Raw genomic sequence first — 20,551 nt, 5'->3', positions numbered from 1 at the left:
CCTAACTCATTTTATTGGAAAGACCAGAAAAGAGCACATTGTTGGCATTTTGGAGGTTTGCTTACAAAACTAACAGTTTTCTTCATTGTCTGATTAAGACATTTCCATTTGACGAAGGTGATTTGATTGAAATGGAAAAGGTTACTTGTTTTAATGGCTGTGAAGTTAAATTTTTTTCCTTTATTAATTTATTCTTGTTACATCTCAATGGTTATCCAGTCTGTGAAGATGAAATTAACCCCACACAGACTCAAAGCTGTTTAGAGTCTGTCCAGAGCTTTGTCCTTGTCAGTGCCTTTGTTTATTTAGGTTGGACTTCATTTTAAAAAATCATCTTGTTACATTTATTATTTATGCATTTTAAAAGATAATTTTTTATTCTCTCTAAATCCTATTTTGAGGCTAATGACACTGAAGTCTGGAAAACAGAGAAAACCCCATTTTAAGCCATTTTTTCTCTTTAAATTTCTTATCAAGAACTATTTCCAGAAATAGACTGGTTTTTATATTTCAAAATGTTTCTTTTTTCACTTAAAACATCTTATAGTTAATTTTATTTGTAAGTTAATGGAATGTAGTACTGCAATATATTCTTATCTTTATTTGTAATGCTTTATTAAAAAGTAAAATAAATTAAAATATTCTCATACACAAAACAGATTACATCTGGCTAGAAAGTGCGTGTGTCCAATCTGGTTACACTTACCTTCACCTTTGGCAGTAGAAAGCCATGAACTTAGGAGGACACTGGCTAAGAGCAACATGCTACAGAGCCCCATCTTCTAAAGACCACAGCAGTCCAGCAGTGGTGGTGCTTCTGGGAACCCTGTTATAACAATGCTGTTCCTGACCTTGAATTTCAGCCAATTACTGGCAGCTAGTTTGGTAAATATCAAAGTTCACAAGGGAGGGGCAAAACAAAGTTCAATCGGTGTTTTTACATCATCAATACTCTGAGTTAATCATTCTACATTTTTTATTTTATTTTATTTTTTCGAGACAGGGTTTCTCTGTGTAGCCTTGGCTGTCCTGGACTCACTTTGTAGTCCAGGCTGGCCTTGAACTCACAGAGATCCAGCTGTCTCTGCCTCAGGAGTGCTGAGATTAAAGGCGTGTACCACCACGCCCGGCTTCATGTTACATTTATTAAACAATATAACAGCATTCATTTTCTTTGTGCCAGTCTCCAAGACAATCAAAATAAAATTTTCAGAAAGGAAGGTGAGAGTCTGAATTTCTTTTTGACTTGCTTTGTAGAACCGTGGGTTGGTTCTCTTTTGGAACGCTTGCTTAGTAACTTCGGGTACCATGAATGCTAGTCCTCAGGTAGGAGGATTTCAGGACAGTTTCAACACAACGTGCTTTGGTTTCTGTGATGAAGTGTTTGGTGTCATCTGATATGCACTTAACATCTACCTTTGGGGGCCACCAAGTGTAATATAAGCAGTTTGTTACATTTTGGGTTCTGTTAGGCAATCCTGACCAACTCAAAAGAATGTTTCTTTTGCCTAGTATTGCTGTGTTTGTTAGATGGTCTTTGGTTCTTGGATGAAGCATTGTCAACATAGAAGAGAAAATTTTATTTAATAATGTTTATGTACATGATATCTATGACATAATATATATCTAGGTATATAATATATGTGCATAGACTTATACAAATTATAGTTTATTTTGAGTGGTGGTGAGTTAATAGTATGATTCCTTATGACTTTCCCATATTTGATGAAAGAGAACTTGTTTTAAAACTACATACATAATTCCTTGGCCCAATTTTGAGTGGACTTTTTTGCCATCTTTTCTTGAATCTTTAAAACCCTTTACATATTCTATGCACTGCCCTGCTGTTGTATGAATCACTAGGAAACACTTTCTCCTATTCTGTAGGCTGTTTGTTCTCTCTGCTGATTATTTCTTCCTTTGCAGTGAAGAAACCACTTTATTTAAATGCATTTTTGTTATCAATATTATTTACTCAACTATTGGAATTCTAACAGAAAGCCATGGGCTATATATGTTTTTTGGAGAATTTTCATGCACTTTTCAGCAGTATGGAAGCTTCAGTGCTGATATTAAGGCCTTTGATGTTATCTGAGGGGATTTTTCTGTAGAATGTGTGGTAGCTTTTGAATTCTGTATAGATATCAAGTTGTCCCAGTACCATTTATTGTAGATATCGTGTGTCCTCCAAAAGGTGTTTTATTCCTTGCTTCTACGGTTCATTCTAGCCTACTCTTTCCATTAGGGATAATAAGTTCTATTAGGGACCATAAGTTTCTATCTAAGTTCACGGTCTCTTCCCTTACTTGATAGAGTAGTGAGATTCTTAGAATTAATATGTTTGTTGCTTTTATGGTTAGCTTCTGTAGAACTTTCAATAATGTCCCCATCAGATACTATCTAATTTTTTTAACTTTTGAGATTATAAAGTAATTGAAACATTTATTCCTTTCCTTTATTCCAGTCTTTCTAAATTTTTAATTTTATTAATTTATTCAGATTACAACTAAATTGTTATTGTATCACTTGTATCCTCCCATTCCTCCCTCCCTCCCACTTTCATGCTACTCCTCTCTGCTAGGTCTAAGACCAAGGGAGACCTCCTCCCCCACTATATGGTCATAGGCTATCAAGTCTCATCTTGGTAGCCTGCTTATTCTTTATTTGAGTGCCACCAGGCCTCCCCACCAAGGGGAGGTGGTCAAATATGGAGCTTATATAGCCTTCTTCACTCTTTCAAATCCGTAGCTTCCTTCTCCCCACTAATTGCAATGACATTCATTATGTATATGTATACACATATATACTCCTAAATATAAGCTGTTCAGTATATATTTCCAAGGCTGTATATATATATTTGTATTCTAGGACTGATCCTTTGGACTAGATAACCTATTGGTGTGGTCTTCCAAGGAAAAGACCACCTTTCCTGCTTCTACCTTCCCTCAGTTGCCTGTAGTTCTTTGTAGAAGGTTTCACCACCCATGAGCTTTTCCCTGTCCAGTTTGACATGTCTATCAGAGGAGTCATACTTCATTTTCTTTCTTCATCACACATCGGAGAAGTCATGTTGTTAAGACTTTATGGGTGTAGCTTCTGATATTACTAGGATCTACACTCTCCTAGAAAACTTCCTGATCCTCTGGATGTTACAATAACTTCCATCTGTATTATGCAATGATCTTTGAGAATTAGATGAGGGAGTTCTGTAAATGCAGCCACTGAGAATAGACTATAATGCCTATAAACTACACCAATGTCTAGTATGGCATAATAATTGTATGGGTACAGTCCTAGCATGCATACCTTGGTGGTAACCAGGAGCTCTCTAATTGGACTTCAGACCTGCTTATCCAGAGGGAATCCATGCCTGGTATATTGGAAATAGTCCCAACTAATCAGTGCTAGTGAAATCATGGTTATTGGTGAGGAATCTACACCTACGGTTTTACTAAAACAGCATAACCCTTAGTCTCTAAATACAATCTATAAACATTTGTCCTTGTACCCACAGACAAGTGTAGTGTTTCCCTCTTATCAGTGAAACACTTCTCTTTACAAGAGATGGAGGCCATCACAGGAACTTTAGTTAATCAAAATGCAGAGTTGTAGAACCAGGATATTATATTTAAATACATAGAACATGTAAGGCAATGATAAGAATATATAGATAGAGGGGAAAATGCTAGACTATAACAAGCTGTGGAATTTGAAGTTGGAGTAAAATAGCCCTTACCAACTAATACAAATAGCATCTTGTGACTGGAAAAGGCATGCAAATGGGCCCCTCTTGAAGAAATTAAGAAACCAGAAAGGCCAGCACTTTGACTACATCCAGAGACACTTCTTTGGATCTCTGGTCTTAAAAAACAACAAAGAAATAGATTTGTACTGTTCTGTCACCAATTTCTTTGTGATTTGTCATGGCAAACATAGGCAAAAAATACAGCAACAATAGGAAAGTGAAATGCCATTTTGTAAGAGTTCTCATAATAGAAATGGTGCTTTTACATTTTCCTTCAAGTCGTGTTATCAATTGATAATAATCTATAAACATAGTATCACCTGTAAGTCAACCTGATTGTTGCCCTTTTCACAAAGAATGACAGCCATGCTGAAGATCATTTACATTGAAAATGTGTATCTACTTTTCATTATGTGTAGTAGTCTGTACATGGTGTCCTGAAATGTCAGATATGGCATTGGGACCTGGAACTGGTGATACAGAGGGCTGTGAGCTGGCATATGAAAGAAGGAAACAAAATATGGCTCCTTTGTAAGAGCAGCCATGCCCTTAAACTGCCGATTCCCCTCCAGCACCTCATTATAGTTGTTGGGTTTTAACAAAAAGTGTAAATGTTTTAGAAATTATTTTTCTTAATATATCTTATATTATATTATATATTCTTATATGTCAAACATAAAATTATAAAATAACTCAATGGTATTTTAAGCAGAAAAAATTAAAGGAATATCTCTAGGTCAAAATATAACGTCAAAAGTGACATATCATTTGGAGATGTGTATATTTAATAATTTCAATTTTTAAAAATATTCTTCAAACATAATATTGAAATCTAACAATAAAAATAAATATTAAAGAAAGATAAAATTGAAAAACAGGTGCATTTAGTACTAATCTTTCACTCCAAATGTAGAACTGGACATTGGAAGCTATCAAGGAAGTGACAAAAAGTTTGTTGGATAAAGAGACCAAGAATAGTTATAGAGAAAGTAAAATTCAACACATTGACACTGTGACACTGGTTCCATAGCATATCAGACTCTCTACCATAGGAGAAAATGTAATAGGAACCATCTCAGCAGGCTCCATTGATGAGGTTATACAGATGCTGATAACCAATCAATGGGAGTATCTGTCTTGGAGTTATTGCCAACCTCATCACAGATGCTAATAACCAAGCAATGGGAAAGGCAATCTTGAATTTAGTGTGGAATAAGTTCCTTCACCGTTTTACTACAAGGAAGAAAACTATGAAATATTATGTAATATTAAATATAAAATTCTAGAAGCAATAATAAGTTCTAAACACCCATGACTCACCATCACATCAAACTACAGGGGGCAATGAAGTATAAATAGACAATTAAAATGGAAGAAGCATGCAAGGATCAAGTGGAGTCAGTGTTTAATTCTGCTAAATTTGTAATGGACAAATAACCCAAGTAGTATTTGCTGAATAAATATTACTTTTTAACTACCCTAAAGTTAACAAGCCATATCCAACTACTTTAAATTAGAAAATGTCTTTAAATATATTAAATAAAAACTCTTAACACAATTACCTCTAAAGATAAATATGGTTTTTATAAATTTTATTGTGTGTATTAATTTACTTTCTTTATTAATTTGGGCACAAATATATATGTGCTCATTGCCTGTCTATTCATATACAGAATATTTATAGCTTTTAATGTCATTAATATGATAGCAATGGACTCATATACCCAGTTAAATTTTCATTCCTTTGCATAATTCTTGAATGTGTTAATTGTTGAATTAATATACTTAGAAGTGCATGCATAGATACTTCTTAGATTTATAGTATAAAAACATTATGTGGCAGCTATTTACATTCATTAGCAGTGTGACAGTTCGGCTGATACATGTTTGTGAAATAATATTACTTTGAAGACTGGGACAATATGACTTCTATTTATTGTGAATCAGAGCCTTAGATCAAAAGGTATCGAGAAACATTGGAGAGATTTTGAAGAGTGATGGATAGAAATAGACACTGACGTAATTACATCAGTTTTCTTGCCGTTGATTTTGTGCTAACACATCGCACATTTGGTTTAGGAGTTTTGAATACACTGTTTTTGCATTTGTGGCAACAGTCTCTCAGGTTCAAAATTAATCACCATATATCAACACAAATTGATACTTATGAGAAGAAACAGATTTAACCAACACTTAAAATGAAAATTGAAACTATATTAGCAATCTGCATGCACCTTTCTAAACAAATTCTACCAAGAATTGCACTGTTGTTTGTGCAGGTGGAATAATTGATATGACTTTGTAGGAAATGGAGGCAATCTTATTGCCTTTTTATATCCAACACTCTTCCTTGATTACATATAATTCTTTTTATTTCATCTCCATCTGAGAATTACGTTATGTTTCCTATAACTTCTTTGGGTATTGCACATGCATCTGAAAGAAAGGATACCATAAAATCTTAAGTAATACTGACGCCTATAGAGGCTTGGCCTGTAAGCACTATTTCTCTAACCATTTAAAAAACTTACACAAAAATAATACATGGAATCAGAAAATACTGAATAATAAATAATAAATAATGTCAAAACAATATATGTAGTGTGAAATAGATTTCATCACCAAAGTTTCCTAATGTCAGTAAAAATAAGACACATGTATTTCAAGATTTTTATGGTTGTTTGTATTGACTTACATACTGGGTGAACATAAATAATTTTTTTTAACATTGGCGTGTTTATTATAGTCAGATCTTATACAAGGAGAGATGAAGAATTTAAAAGAATCATTTTAAAGCAATAATTTGCAAGAGAATAAAAATAATTAAAAAATAAGGATGGTAATGGGAAAATAAATTGTAAACTGTATAGACAAGATTGAGTTTGAAACAGATTGAGACATAAGAATTGAAATTAAAAGCTGTGCATGTTAAATAAAAACAGGCCTAAAGACATCAATAGCAACATCCTGACCATTCCAAGTGGAAACTCTAGCTTCTTAGGAATCTATTGAGATATATTGACTTTGAATCTTGTTAATTTTGATGCATGATGGTGTTTTTTAATTTGCAACTTATTTGTAATAAAGTTCATAAAATTAAAGAACAAAGGTATTTTGTACAAGTCTGAGTCAGATTAGAAAATAAATAGCCAGCCAAAAACTCCTAAAGGAAATTAAAAATGAAAGAAGACACCTCTAACATAGCTACCTGACAAAATATTCTCTAGTTAAAGAAACATTCAAAAATTAAAATAGAGCTACCCATATCAAACATTAAGAACATATAAATATCATGGTAGCAGACGATACATAAATAAAGTGTGAAGACGTAAATATAGAAATAAAAGGTTCTCTTAAAAATCTGTTTCAGACATTTCAGAATTAATGTTTTGAAAATGGCTATACCATTGTCTTGGTGACCATAAATTAATAATGTATAAAGACAGTGTGGTATATTTATATTATGGACTATTGTTCAGACATCATGCATAATTTCTTATTACACGAGTGAAAAATGGCTCTGGAGACAAACAGAAGAAGACAGCTCTTGTGCATTCTCTCTTACAGTGAAATTTAAGAATGAAAATTCCTCTTGAATACATGACAATGAGCAGTAGAGTTTGAGCTGCATGTGTAAGGTGGGGTGTGTTAGTAGAAGTTGAAGGACAGTAAGTGAAATGAGTCAAACATAGGAAGACAAATCTTTTCTGTTCTTTCTCACACAGTGGAAAATAAAACTGAAATAGTCTCTTGAATGCATGCCAGTGATTGGGTACAAATGGATGGTGTGTCTAAGGTAAGGGTAGGGTATATGAGAGATGCTGGGTCTAGTCACTGCACAATGCGTACAGGTATGGAAATATTGTGCCGGCATGTAATTTTTTTGTACATCAAAACATGTTAATAAAATTCAATAATGAATAATATTTGTAAATTTGTCAGCTTTCTTTCTTTGTTTTCCTTCTTCACTCTACACCCTGGTCATAACCCCCATCTTTCCTCTCCTCCTGGTTCCATCCTTACTCCCTACTCCTCCTATCCCCTCTACCCTACTCCTCAAAAAGGGGAGCCGCCCAGCACCAACCCACCTGAGCACATCAGCTTGCATGAGGACTAAACATATCCTCTTCCTTTGTGGCCTAGCAAGGCAGCCCCATCAGGGGGAAGTGATTGAAATTCAGGCAACAGAGTCCAAGTCAGAGACATTCCCCCATCCCCCTTACTACGGGACCCACATGAAGATCAATCCGGCCATTGGTTGCACCTGTGTAGGAGGCCTAGGTCCAGTCCATGTATGGTCCTTGGTTGGTGCTTCAGTCTTTGTAAGGGCCCTTGGGCTCAGATTAATTGGCTTTGTAGGTCTTCTTACAGAGCTCTTGTTCCCTCTGGGTCCTTCTATCCTTCCTTCCACTCTTCCACAAGGCTCTCTGAGTCTCAGCATCTGTTTCAATCAATTGCTGGGTGGGGCTTTTCAGAGGACAGCTAGGCTAAAGTCCTGTCTGCAATTATAGCTGAGTATCATTAATAGTGTCAGGATTTGAGTCTCTTGTATAATGTGGCCAGGCATCTGCTCTTTCATTTATCACTGCACACCTTGTAGACAGGGTAAATTTGGGGGTCAAAGTTTTTACTTTGGGTTGGTGTTCCCCTCCCTCTACTAGGAGTCCTGGTTAAAGGGTGGCCTTTTCAGCCTCCATGGCTGCCACTAGTAGGAGTCTCATCTAAAGTCACTCCCATATCCTCTTAAGTCTCCGGCGTGTCTCAGAGATGCCCTAGACCAAAGCTTATTTTCTCTCTGAAAGCCCTCTGTCCTCTTGCCACCGTCTCACCCCACATGAGATTCCCATACTCATTTCCCTTAGTTCTCCATCTCCTATGCTGTTCCTGCTCTTCAAGCACTTCCTCTTCTATTCTCTTTCCCCTTCTCAGTGAGATTCATGCATCCTCCCTGGGTCCTCCTTGTTACCTAGCTTTGAGTCTGAATTGTAGGGTAATTATCCTGTACTATACAGTTAATATCTGCTTATAAGTGAGTACATACCATGTGTGCCTTTCTGTGTCTGAATTACCTCACTCAGGATGATGTTTTCTAGTTCTATCCATGTGCCTGCAAATTTCATGGTTTCCTCAGTTTTTAATAGCTGAGTAGTATTCCATTGTGTAAATGTACCACAGTTCCTTTATCCATTTTTCAGTTGAGGGGCATCTAGGCTGTTTCCAGTTTCTGGCTATTACAAATAAAGTTGCTATGAACATAGTTGAGCAAATGCCCTTGTTGTATGATGGGGCATCTTTTGAGTATTTGCCCAGGAGTGGTATAGCTGGGTCTTGAAGTAGAGCTATTCCCAATTTTCTGACAAAACTCTAGATTCATTTCCAAAGTTGCTGTACAAGTTTGCACTCCCAACAGCGATGGAGGAGTGTTCCCCTTTTGCCACACCCTTGGCAGCATGTGATGCTACTTGAGTTTTTGGTTTTAGCCATTCCAACACGTGTAATATGAGATCTCAGTCATTTTGATTTGCATGTCTCTGATGACTAATGATGTTGAGCATTTCTTTACCTGCTTCTCAGCCATTCGTGATTTCTCTGCTGAGAATTCTGTTTAGAGCTCTGTACCTCATTTTAATTGGGTTATTTGTTTTATTTGTGTTTAATTTTTTCATTTATTTATGTTTTAGATATTATCCCTTTGTCACTCGTAGGGTTGGTTAAGCTCTTTTCCAAAACTGTGGGCTCTTATTTTGTTTGATTGATGATACCCTTTACCTTACAGAAGCTTTTCAATTTCATGATGTCACATATATTGTTGATCTTAGAGCCTGAGCTATTGGAGTTCTGTCTGGAAGTTGCCTCCTGTGTCAATGAGTTCAAGGCTTTGCCCACTTTCTCTTCTAATAGTTTTAGTGTTTCTGGTTTTATGTTCAGGCTAGTGTTTGAGTGTTTGATTTGGCCATTAGTTTTGTCCTGGGTGATTAAATAAGGGTGTATTTGACCAGTTAGGCCAGAACCATTTGTTGAAGATGCTATCATTTTTTCATTGTACTGTTTTGGCTTCTTTGTCAAAGATCAAGTATCTGCAGATGTGTGGATTTATTTCTTAGTCTTCAATTTGATTCCATTGATCCACCAATCTGATTCTATGCCAGTACCATACAGTTTTTAATACTATTGCTCTGTAGTACACCTTGAAATCAGGGATATAGATACATCCAGAAGTGTTTTTATTATATTACTGTTTTAGCTATTTTGTTTTTCTATATGAAGTTGAGAATTGTTCTTTCAAAGTATGTAAATAACTGTGTTGGTATTTTGATAGGAATTGTGTTGAATCCAAAGACAGCTTTTGATAGGATGGCCATTTTTACTATTTAAAGGTACCTATTCATGAGCATTGGAGATCTTTCCATCTTCTGATATCTTCTTCAATTTCTTTCTTCAGAGACTTGAAGTTCTTGTCATATAGGCCTTTCACTTGCTTGGTTAGAGTTACACCAAAATATTTTATATTATTTTTGGCTATTGTGAAAAGTGTTGTTTTCCTAATTTTTTTCTCAGCCCTTTTGTCTCTTGTATACAGGAGGGCTTCTGAGTTTTTTGAGTTAATTTTGTATCCAGCCACTTCACTGAAGGTGTATGTTATCTGTAGGAGATCCCTGGTAGAATTTTGGCAGTCACTTATGTATACTATAATATCATCTGAGAATAGCAAAACTTTCACTTCTTTTCCAATTTACGTTTTCACGAATCTTATTGCTCCGGCTGAAATTTCAAGAGCTATATTGAAGACATATGGGGAGAGAGTGCAGCCTTATCCCTGATTTCAATGGTCTTGCTTTAAATATCTTCCCATTTAACTTGATGTTGGATGTTGACTTGCTACATGTTGCCTTTATTGTGTTTAGGTATGTGCGTTGTATCTCTGATCTCTCCAAGACTTTAAATATGAAGGGGTGTTGGATTTTGTCAAAAGGTTTTTTCAGCATCTAATGAGATCATTATGAGTTTTTAAAAATCTTCCTGTTTGTTTATATAGTGGATTACATTGATATATTTTGTATGTTGAGCCATCCCTGCATCCCTGCAATGAAGCCTACTTGATCATTGTGGGTGATATTTTTGATGTGTTCCTGGATTCGGTTTGGAGTATTTTATTGAGTATTTTTGCACCAATGCACATAAAGGAAATTGCTCTGAAATTTTCTTTTTGTGCTGTTTCTTTTTGTGTGGCTTAGGTATCAGGGTAATTGTGGCCTCATACAATGAGTTTAGTAGTGTTCATTCTGTTTCTGTTTTGTGGAATAGTCTGAGGAGTATCGATATTAGCTCTTCTTTGAAAGGCTGGTACTGGTAGAATTCTGTGCTGAAGCCATCTCTCCCTGGGCTTTTTTTTTTTTTTTTTGGTTGGGATCTTTTTTTTTTAATGTATTTTATTAATTTACTCATATTACATCTCAATTGTTATCCCATCCTTTGTATCCTCTTTTAATGACTACTTTTCTTTATTTAGATGCTATGGTTCTATTTAAATTGTTTATCTGATCTTGATTTAATGTTAGTAAGTGGTATCTATCAAGAAAATCATCGAGGTTACTTAGATTTTCCAATTTTGTGGCATACAGGCTTTTGAAGTATGACACATTGAATCTTTGGATTCCATTGGTATCTGTTGTTATGCTCTATTTTCTTCTCTAATTTTGTTAATTTCCATACTCTCCCTCTGACTTTTAGTTAGTTTGGCTAAGGGGTTGTCTCTCTTGTTGATTTTCTTAAATAACCAGCTCTTGGTTTTGCTCATTCTCTGTACTGCTCCCTTTGTTTTTACTTTATTAATTTCATCCCTGAGGGGAGGGAAGTAACAGGAAAATGGGAGGGAGGGAGGAATGGGAGGATATAAGAGGTGGGATAACAATTGAGATGTAATGTGAACAAATTAATAAAATATATTTTAAAAAATTTCAGCTCTGGGTTTAACTCTTTCTTGTCATGTACTCCTCTTGGGTATGCCTGCTTCTTTTTGTTCTAGAGCTTCCAGGTGTGTGCTTTTAAATTGGTTGTGTGAAATCTGTTCAGTATCTTTATGAAGTAACTTAGTTCTATGAACTTTCCTCTTAGCACTGCTTTCATTGTGTCCCATAAAATTGGTATGTTGTGCCTTCATTTTCATTGAATTCTAGAGAGTTTTTAATCTCTTTCTTCATTTCCTCCCTGAGCCAGTCATCAATGAGTAGAGAGTAGTTCAGTTTCCATGATATTGTAGGCATGGAGTTTGTTCCTGTTGTTGTAGAAGTCTGGCTTTAATCCATGGTGCTTTAACAATTTTCTTTTATCTATTCAGTTATGCATAGTATTTGGTCAACTTTGGAGAAGATTCCCTGAGGTGCTCAGAAAAAGGCATATTCTTTTGTGTCTGGATGGAATGTTCTGTAGATACCTATTATGTCCAATTGTCTCATAATGTGAGTTAGTTTCATTACTTTTCTGTTTAGTTTCTGTCTTGATGGCATGTGCATTGGAGAGAGAGGTGTATTAAAGTCGGCTATTATTAATGTGTGGGGTTCTGTGTGTGATTTAAGCTTTCATAAGGTTTTTTTCATAATTTTTATTTCAATAATTGATTCAGATTACATCTCAATTGTTATCCCCTCACTTGTATGCTCCTTTCCCCCCATCCTTCCCTTTCCCCCTATTCCTTTCCTCTTGGCCTGTAACAGAAAGGGACCTTCCCCTCAACCCCCGCATGTGATCACAGCCCATCAGGTCTCATCTGGTTCGGCTGCTTACCCTTCCTCTGAATGTCTCCAGGCCTCCCCCCACCAAGGGGAAGTGGTCAACTAGCGGGCACCAGAGTTCATGTCAGAGTCAGTCCCTGCTCTCCACATGACTGTGGAGAATGTGCTGTCCATTGGTTAGGTCTGATTGGGCATGTGTGTATGTGTGTGGGGGTAATGTTTCTTTTATGAATACAAGTGCCCTAGCATTTGGGGCATATATGTTGAGAATTGAGCTGCCATCATGGTGGATGTTTGCATGTGCCTCCCTTCTTTTTCTTTTGCTGGTGTGGGATTATTTATTTCCTGTGTTTTTTTGGATGTAGTTGCCATCACTGAAATGGAGTTTTCTTCTAGCATTTTCTGTAGGGATGGATTTGTAGACAGATGCTTTTATTTGGTTTTGTCTTGGAATATCTTGTGTTCACCATCTATGGTAATTTAGAGATTTCAGAATATGGTAGTCTGGGCTGGCATCTGTGATCTCTTAGAGTTTGCAAGACATTTGTCCAGGCCCTTTGGCCTTTTGAGTCTCTGGTAAGAAGTCAGGTATAATTCTGGTAGGGTTGCCTTAATATGTTACTTAGCCTTTTTCCCCTGCAGTTTTCAATATTCTTTCTTCATTCTGTAGATTTAGTGCTTTGATTATTATGTGAAGGGAGGAATTTTTCCTGATCCAGTGTAATTGGTGTTGTGCATGCTTCTTGTGTATTTGTAGGCATCTCTTTCATTAGGTTGATGAAATTTTCCTCTGATTTTATTGAAAATATTTTCTGGTCCTTGGATCTGGGAATTTTACCTTTTTTTATTCCTATAATTCATAGATTAGGTCTTTTCAAAGTAACACAGATTTCCTGGCACCTTTTGAGGGATATTTTAGCTTTCACATTTTCTTTTACTGATGTATCAATTTCTTCTACTGTATCTTCTATGCCTGAGATTCTGTTAAAGATGCTTGGGTCTGTTATTTCTGTTCCCTTTCCTAGGTTTTCTACATCCAGGATTCCTTCATATTGTGCTTTCTTTATTGCTTCTACTTCCATTTCTAGGTCTTGGACAGTTTTATTCATTTCTTTCACCTGTTTAATTGTGTTGCCATGTATTTCTTTAAGGGATCTATTAATTTATTCTTTAAAGGCCTCTATGATCTTCATGAGACCAGAAGTTTGGAATTTTTTTTTTAGGATTTCCATCTCTTTATTGAATTTTATTTTCATGTCCTGAATTGTACTACTTATGTCATTCAACTTTTGGTGTCTGTTTTCTTGGAATTGATATAATATTTAGTAATATAGTCTTTGAGCTTATGAAACATACTTGGAAATGCTACTTTTTTAAAGGTGAATTTTCTCCCCTACCCCACAAACATGTGAGTGCATAAGTGTGTGTGTGTGTGTGTGTGTGTGTGTGTGTGTGTGTGTGTGTTTCTGTGCATATGTGGGGGGGCATATGTATATACAGGTATTTTTGAGTCTCCTTATGTGATTGCTATAAAAAAAACTTCTGATATTCTGAAAGAGCAATACATACTCTGAAATGACCCATCTTCCAGCTCCTATACTTGCTACTTTGATTTCACTGTCCTTGTGTCATCTAATCTGCTTTCTTAAGAATGATCTAGAGGAGGACTTATTTTGAAGGAGACAAACCATCTTTATTATTTATGCATGCATTTTTTTCCAGTAGAACTTGGGCATCTGGAGATAGGTCCATAGTTGGTAAATTTAGTAAAACATTTTCTTGAAGTTTGAATAACTGGTCTTTCAACTATCCAATTTCATATAATAAAAAGCTATGAGACAGTTTTGACCCTCTTATTTATACCTACATGTTCTTTTTTATTTTATTTCTTTTTTTACATATACATTTATGTTATTACACATAAATAAAATAAACTACAAACAGCGGGAAGAAACACGAAATAATCAGGAATTATTTAAATGTTATATTCATAGTGATTTGGCTATCTGTATTTGACAGATTTGAAGTAAACATCTTTTCTATCTTGGTGAGTCTAAAATTCTGGACAAAAATCAATATCTATTATATCTCATCTATATTAACTTAAAACATCTATCTAGATCTAAAACAGCTTAACTCCTAAACAACTAAGCTTAATTGTAAAACTAAACTATCTGGTCTTCAACCCTATCAGAGACTTGAGAAGGAATAAAACTTAATTATCCGAGTGAACCGGAAACGCAGCTTAGCAGCTTCTAGAATGAAAAAATGAGTTTACTAACTGAATAGTCACCCAAAACTCTCTATAACATTGGAGCATCCTCATCAGCCTTCTGGCTCAATATATCTGACAGACGTATTTGTGAGGCAGAAACTAGTGAGGACTTCCTTACCCGGTCATGGCAGAGTATGGCCAGCAACTCTGCCTGCATCCAAGCTTGCCCATTTTTAGACAGAATTCTGTCTGTGATAGTAATGAGGACATTTTGCTCAGTGACTTGTTTGTTACATTTGACACCATCTCCAGAAGAAGGTTCTTTGATGCTCATCATCTTCTTTGAGGTAGACCGGGTGTTGTCAGGAGTTAACCTGTCTTGTTGTCAAAGAATCTTTAGAATAAAAAAAAACTTTAAATGCCATATTCTGTAGGTCTCTGAGGATTTTGGAGACTGTATCTATTTTACCTTACATATCGATAGAATCATATTTATATGTTAGGCCTAGGATATATATTCTTGTGATAAAAATAGACTAGTAATTGACATGACCATGATTTGATGAACTAACTATTAGCTCGTATTACTTGATTATACTAAACAGCCTACAATAGCACTTTCAAGGTATTGGAAGTAAACTTTGTATTAAAATTGAATTGAATGGGTACAATACCTCATATTAGTGGTGTATACACACTATATATAATGTGTGAAAATAGTCTTAAATTTGAATTCTATACCAATGAATCAAAATTAAACTTATTTTGCATCAATATACAAAATTCTATACCAGTGAATTAAAAATAACCTTATTTGTGAATAAACAATTAAACCCTTAAGTTGAGGAGTAGATTCAATGATCTACTTTTTGTCCTATCAACCCTATATATTTCTATATCCCCAATTCTTTCTTTTCAACTCCTATCTCCTTACCTATGAAAGGAAAATAAAGAAAAAGAGAGACATTCCTGAGTCCAACCTCATTTTATCTCTGATTAATACCAATAATAACTTATAACCAACTCCCAATAAAAATAAGTATCTGTATCTCAAGAGAGCATCCCCCTCCCCTTTAGGGGAAATGGGGCATTGTTCTCTTAAGATTTCTTCAGGCTGATTTAAGGTGAATAATACCTTTGTAGGGGTCCAAATAAAATAGAGGAAAGTGGTCAAACAAGCCAGGGGTAGCATTTGTGGTCCAGTTTCAAAATGTTGAGAAATTCCAGGCTTAATAGCAGTTCTATGTGGGACAGTCTGAAATGCTAGATCAATTGAGCTTGGAAGCTTTCTTCAAAGCTGTCCTTTCTGATAGGTAAGAGCAACTGAAGCTCCTGGGGCTGGAATATGAAGGATGCAGGATGTCAACATCCAGCATCCTGAGAGGAATGAATCCTGTCAGGGCTGATCCAGTACCAGCATCTGGTCCTTTTGTTCTGAAAACACAATTTCTCATAAGCATTATACAGTTCTAAAATTATAATTGTATGAGATGTGAGGGATGCACAGAAAAATTTTACATTTTCTTTTTTATGTATATTTTATTTATTATGGTTTATTCATATTACACCCTGATTGTTATCTCCCTCCCCCAGCATCTTCCAATTCCCACTCTACCTCCCTCTATCTATTCCCCTCCCCTAGACCACTGATGAGGGTGCACCCTCCTACCCCAACTGTCTGGTGACAGCCTATTAGGTCTCATCCAGATAGCTTGTATCCTCTTCCTCTGTGTGCCCACTAGGCTGTCTTGCCTCAGGGCAGTGTCCAAATTGTGGGCACCAGAGTTCATATCAGAGATTCGGCAGTAGTTCCTCATCACTCCCATACAAAGAAGTGATAGCCGATTGGCTACATCTGAACAGGGGTTCTTGGTTCTCTGCATGCATTATCCTTGGCTGGTGTATCAGTTTGTGTAGTGCCCCCCCCTCCAAACCCTACCCTCCTGTGTCCAGATCCTCAGGCCTTAATGGTCTCCCTGTGAAGCTCTTGCTATATTTTCATCTTAAAGATTTCAAACTTCTGAAAGGTTCAAAATGTCTTTAGAAAAATTTAAGAATAGCTTGCTTATTATTCAAAGCTTATTATATTAATGGTTGAGATGTTGAAAAATAAATATAAACTTAATACTCCTCAAATTATACTAGAGTTACACCCTGATGAACCATAGTACACTGAAAACACTGTTTAAATCTATTTAAATACCTAGTGTTCTATTATCATAGTTAGCAACATGGAGATTTCAAAATGTAATCTGGTTACCTTAGTAAAAGAGGAATTATGATGAGTTATGGTACCCAATTTTTACAGTATCAGATTACATATTCATAGCCCAGGAAAAAGAGGTAGAAACCCACTTGTAGTTTCTGAATAAATATCACTTTTCCACTGTCATAAAGTTAGAAATTCATACCCATCTCCTGTCATTAGAAACTGTCTTTAAAGATATAAATAGCAACTCCATATACTATTATCTCTAAAGATAAATTAGCTTTCTATAAATTTTACTGTATTTATTGTTATTTTCATTTATTTATTTGGGCAAAAAGTATATATATGGTGGTTGCCAGTTTATAATTTATATGTAGTACTCTAAGCTTTTAATGTCAATATTATGACAGTAATGGAATAATATACTCAGTTACATTTTAATTCTTTTGTATAATCACCTGAATATTTCAATGCTTGAAATTATTATTTTACAAGTTCATACACTGAATCAGAGAATTAGATCCAATGGTATTGAGGAACACCAGAATGATTTGGGAAAGTGGTACATAGAAACAAACACTGAAGAAGTTACTTCTATTTTATTGCTATTGATTTTTGTGTGAAGATACAAAACACATTTTGGTTTAGGAGTTTTGAATGTACTGCTTTTGCATTTGTGGCAACAGTTACTCAGGTTCCAAATGAACTTACCATATATCCACAAAAGCTTATACTTACGAGAATAAATGAGCCAACAATACTTCAAATGCAAATTGCAACTGTATTAGTAATGTACATGTATCTTTCTAAATAAAAGCTCATTCAAAAATTCTGCTAATAGTTGTAACTTATTTTGAACAAGTCGGATAATCAATGTGTCCATCAATGCACTGTGTATGAAATGCAGGTGATCCTCTTCCCTTTGTATATCCAGTTTTACACACAAATTCAATATTATCCCCTGATTGGATATACATTTTTTTAGTTTCTCTCCATTTGAGAATTATGTTATTTCTTTCCATAATGTCTTCTAATATTATACATGCATCTGAAAGAAAAAGTACCCAAAGTTCATTAAGTAATACATAAGTCTACAGAAACTTGGCTTTCAAGCATTATTCTTCAAACTATTTCAAAAACCTGTATGAAATAGGTACACAAAATTAGTAAATATTGAGCAGAAAATAATGTCAAAATAATGTTTAATGTGATAATTAGATTTTCTCAGAAAATTGACAATAGTTCTACCTCAAGACCCAGATATACAGACTAGAGAGATGGCTCAGAGGATAAGAGCACTGACTGCTCTTCCAAGTGTCCTGAGTTCATCAGCATATGGTAGCTCACAACCATCTATAACGTGATCTAATGTCCTCTTCTGGCATGCAGGTGTACAAATAAGCAGAGCACTGTATACATAATAAATAAATTACAAAAGACTCCAGCTATACCATTCCTGGACATATACCTGAAAGGTGTTCCACCATACAAGGACATTTGCTCAGCTATGTTCATAGCAACTTTATTCATAATAGCCATAATCTAGAAACAACTTAGATGTTCCTCAGCTGAAGAGTGGATAAAGAAATTGTGGTACATTTACATAATGGAATATCACTCAGCGGTTAAAAAACAAGGAAATATTGAAATTTGTAGGCAAATGGATGGAACCAGAAAAGATCATCCTGAGTGAGGTAATCCCAGACCCAGAAAGGCACGCATGGTGTATACTCATTTATAAGTGGATATTAGCCCAACACAGATGCCCTCTGAGAAACTCCACCCAGCGGAGGATTGGGACAGATGCTGGGACTTGCTGCTGTACTCAAGGTGGAGTGCTGAATGTGGTATGGAAGAATGGGGGAATAGAAGGACCCAGAGAGCTCAGGAAACCATCAAGGCCAGTTATCTAGATAGGGGCTGGGGGTAGGGGTGGGGGCTACACAAATTGTTACAGCAACCAAGTATATTGCGTGCAGTGGACCTAGACCCCTGTTCAGATCTAGTCAATGGACATCCATGCTCCATGGTGGTGGGGAGAGTGGGAACTGCTTCTGATATAAACTCTGGTGCCCCAGATTTGATCACTTCCCCTTGGTGGGGAGGCCCCATGGGCACACAGAGGAAGGGGACGCAAGCTGTCTGGATGAGACCTGATAGGCTGTGGTCATATGGTCATCTGGTGTGGGAGGAGGAGGAGGTTCTCCTTTTATAGAAGAGCCACTGCCTGATGTCTACGCATTAAAATATATGAGCACTTGGTGACTACACTTCTATATACCTTGAAGTGACTAAATCTAGCTTTCCTCCCACACCTCTGTCTTATTCCAATATGTCACCTAATTTTACTAACCACTGCCCCACATTCAAGAAATATTTTAGTTTTACTTTTCACTGTGTGGGAAAGAACACAAAGGACTTCTCTTCTTGCTTCTGGATGGTTTTACTTAATAGACACCACTAGGATTTTCTCACTCAAACAATAAAAACATTTTCTATTTTCTACTATGTTTGAACAACATTTCTTTACATATATATTCTTTATATACTCATCATCAGTAGTTAAGATGAAAAATCATCAGGACTCCCTTCAGTTGATGAGTGTGTGGCCTTGTGAGATTAAGTGTGGCCTCATTAGAGGATCTGTGCTTCTGGTGGGTGGACTTTGAGGTTTCTAAAACCCAATGGCTTTTCCCTTTGCCTTCAGAGCTGAGTGTAGAACTGTCCACTTCTTCTCTAACATGTCTGCCTGCATGCAACCATGCTTCCCTCCATTGATATAGTGAACCAAACACATGACACCATAAATACTGTCTTTTATAAGAGATGCTGTGTTCAGGGTGTCTCCTCACAGCAATAGAAAACTGACTAAGAGAACAAGTATGGAAACATCATGCTGGCTTCCGGTTTTACAGACATCAATGCATTAATAAAAACTCAATAATACAGAATATCACATATAAGATCAGTTATTATCCTGTGACTTGTGACTCTTTGGGGGCTAAATGACCTTTTCACAGTGATCACCTAAGACCATCTGAAAGCACAGATATTTATATTACAATATATATAATAGTAGCAAAATTGCAGCTATTAAGTAGCAGCAAAAAACAATTTTATGGTTGACAGTCACCACAACATGAAGAAACGAATTAAAGGATTGCAGCATTAGGAAGGTTGAGAACCCCTGACATATAATTTTATTTGTCTACTATTTTGTATAAAAGAAATCTGATATTCTTTATTTCTCACATGCTGACAATGGGAAGTCAAGCAGTCACTGAAATAGTACTTTTAATCATTGAATGTTCTATTTTACACAAAAAATCCTAATCATGGATGTGAGTTTTCACAATCTATGAAAAAAGGGTACTTACGTAAACATTTTGGTGGTGCTGACCATTCTCCATTTCTACATGTTATTGCCTTACTTCCCTGCATTTTATACAAGGATTGGCACTGATATTCAACTGATGATAAAGGCGCATATACTGGTAATGGGAAGGAGGTGATGTCTCCATTGTCAATAGGTGGAGGACGCCCACATTTCCCTTTTGAATCTAAGAAGACAGCAATTAGTATTTGAGAGATCAAGTCAAAATACTGGCTTACACTGAACCAATAAAAATAGAGTGCCAATGACATAAATG

General features: G+C 35.8%; 2 protein-coding genes across 2 annotated transcripts in view; both read right to left on the bottom strand.

Annotated features, from left to right (window-relative positions):
• Positions 1-20,551, bottom strand: part of LOC311586565 (complement factor H-like) — a 168,165-nt gene that overhangs the window by 19,790 nt on the left and 127,824 nt on the right. The gene's annotated exons all lie outside the window — the stretch shown is intronic.
• Positions 17,466-20,551, bottom strand: part of LOC311586686 (complement factor H-like) — a 42,754-nt gene continuing 39,668 nt past the window's right edge. Inside the window, exons 12-13 of the mRNA XM_084762817.1 lie at positions 20,279-20,461; positions 17,466-17,949 (exon numbers count right to left, since the gene is read on the bottom strand). Of these exons, the coding sequence (XP_084618943.1) occupies positions 17,750-17,949; positions 20,279-20,461 (383 nt within the window). The 3' untranslated portion in view covers positions 17,466-17,749. The remainder of the gene's footprint in view (positions 17,950-20,278; positions 20,462-20,551) is intronic.

Source organism: Acomys minous (assembly GCF_964271855.1).
Source record: "Acomys minous genome assembly, chromosome: 1".
Classification (NCBI taxonomy): Eukaryota; Metazoa; Chordata; class Mammalia; order Rodentia; family Muridae; genus Acomys; species Acomys minous.
This window is presented reverse-complemented; position numbering and strand designations above follow the sequence as displayed.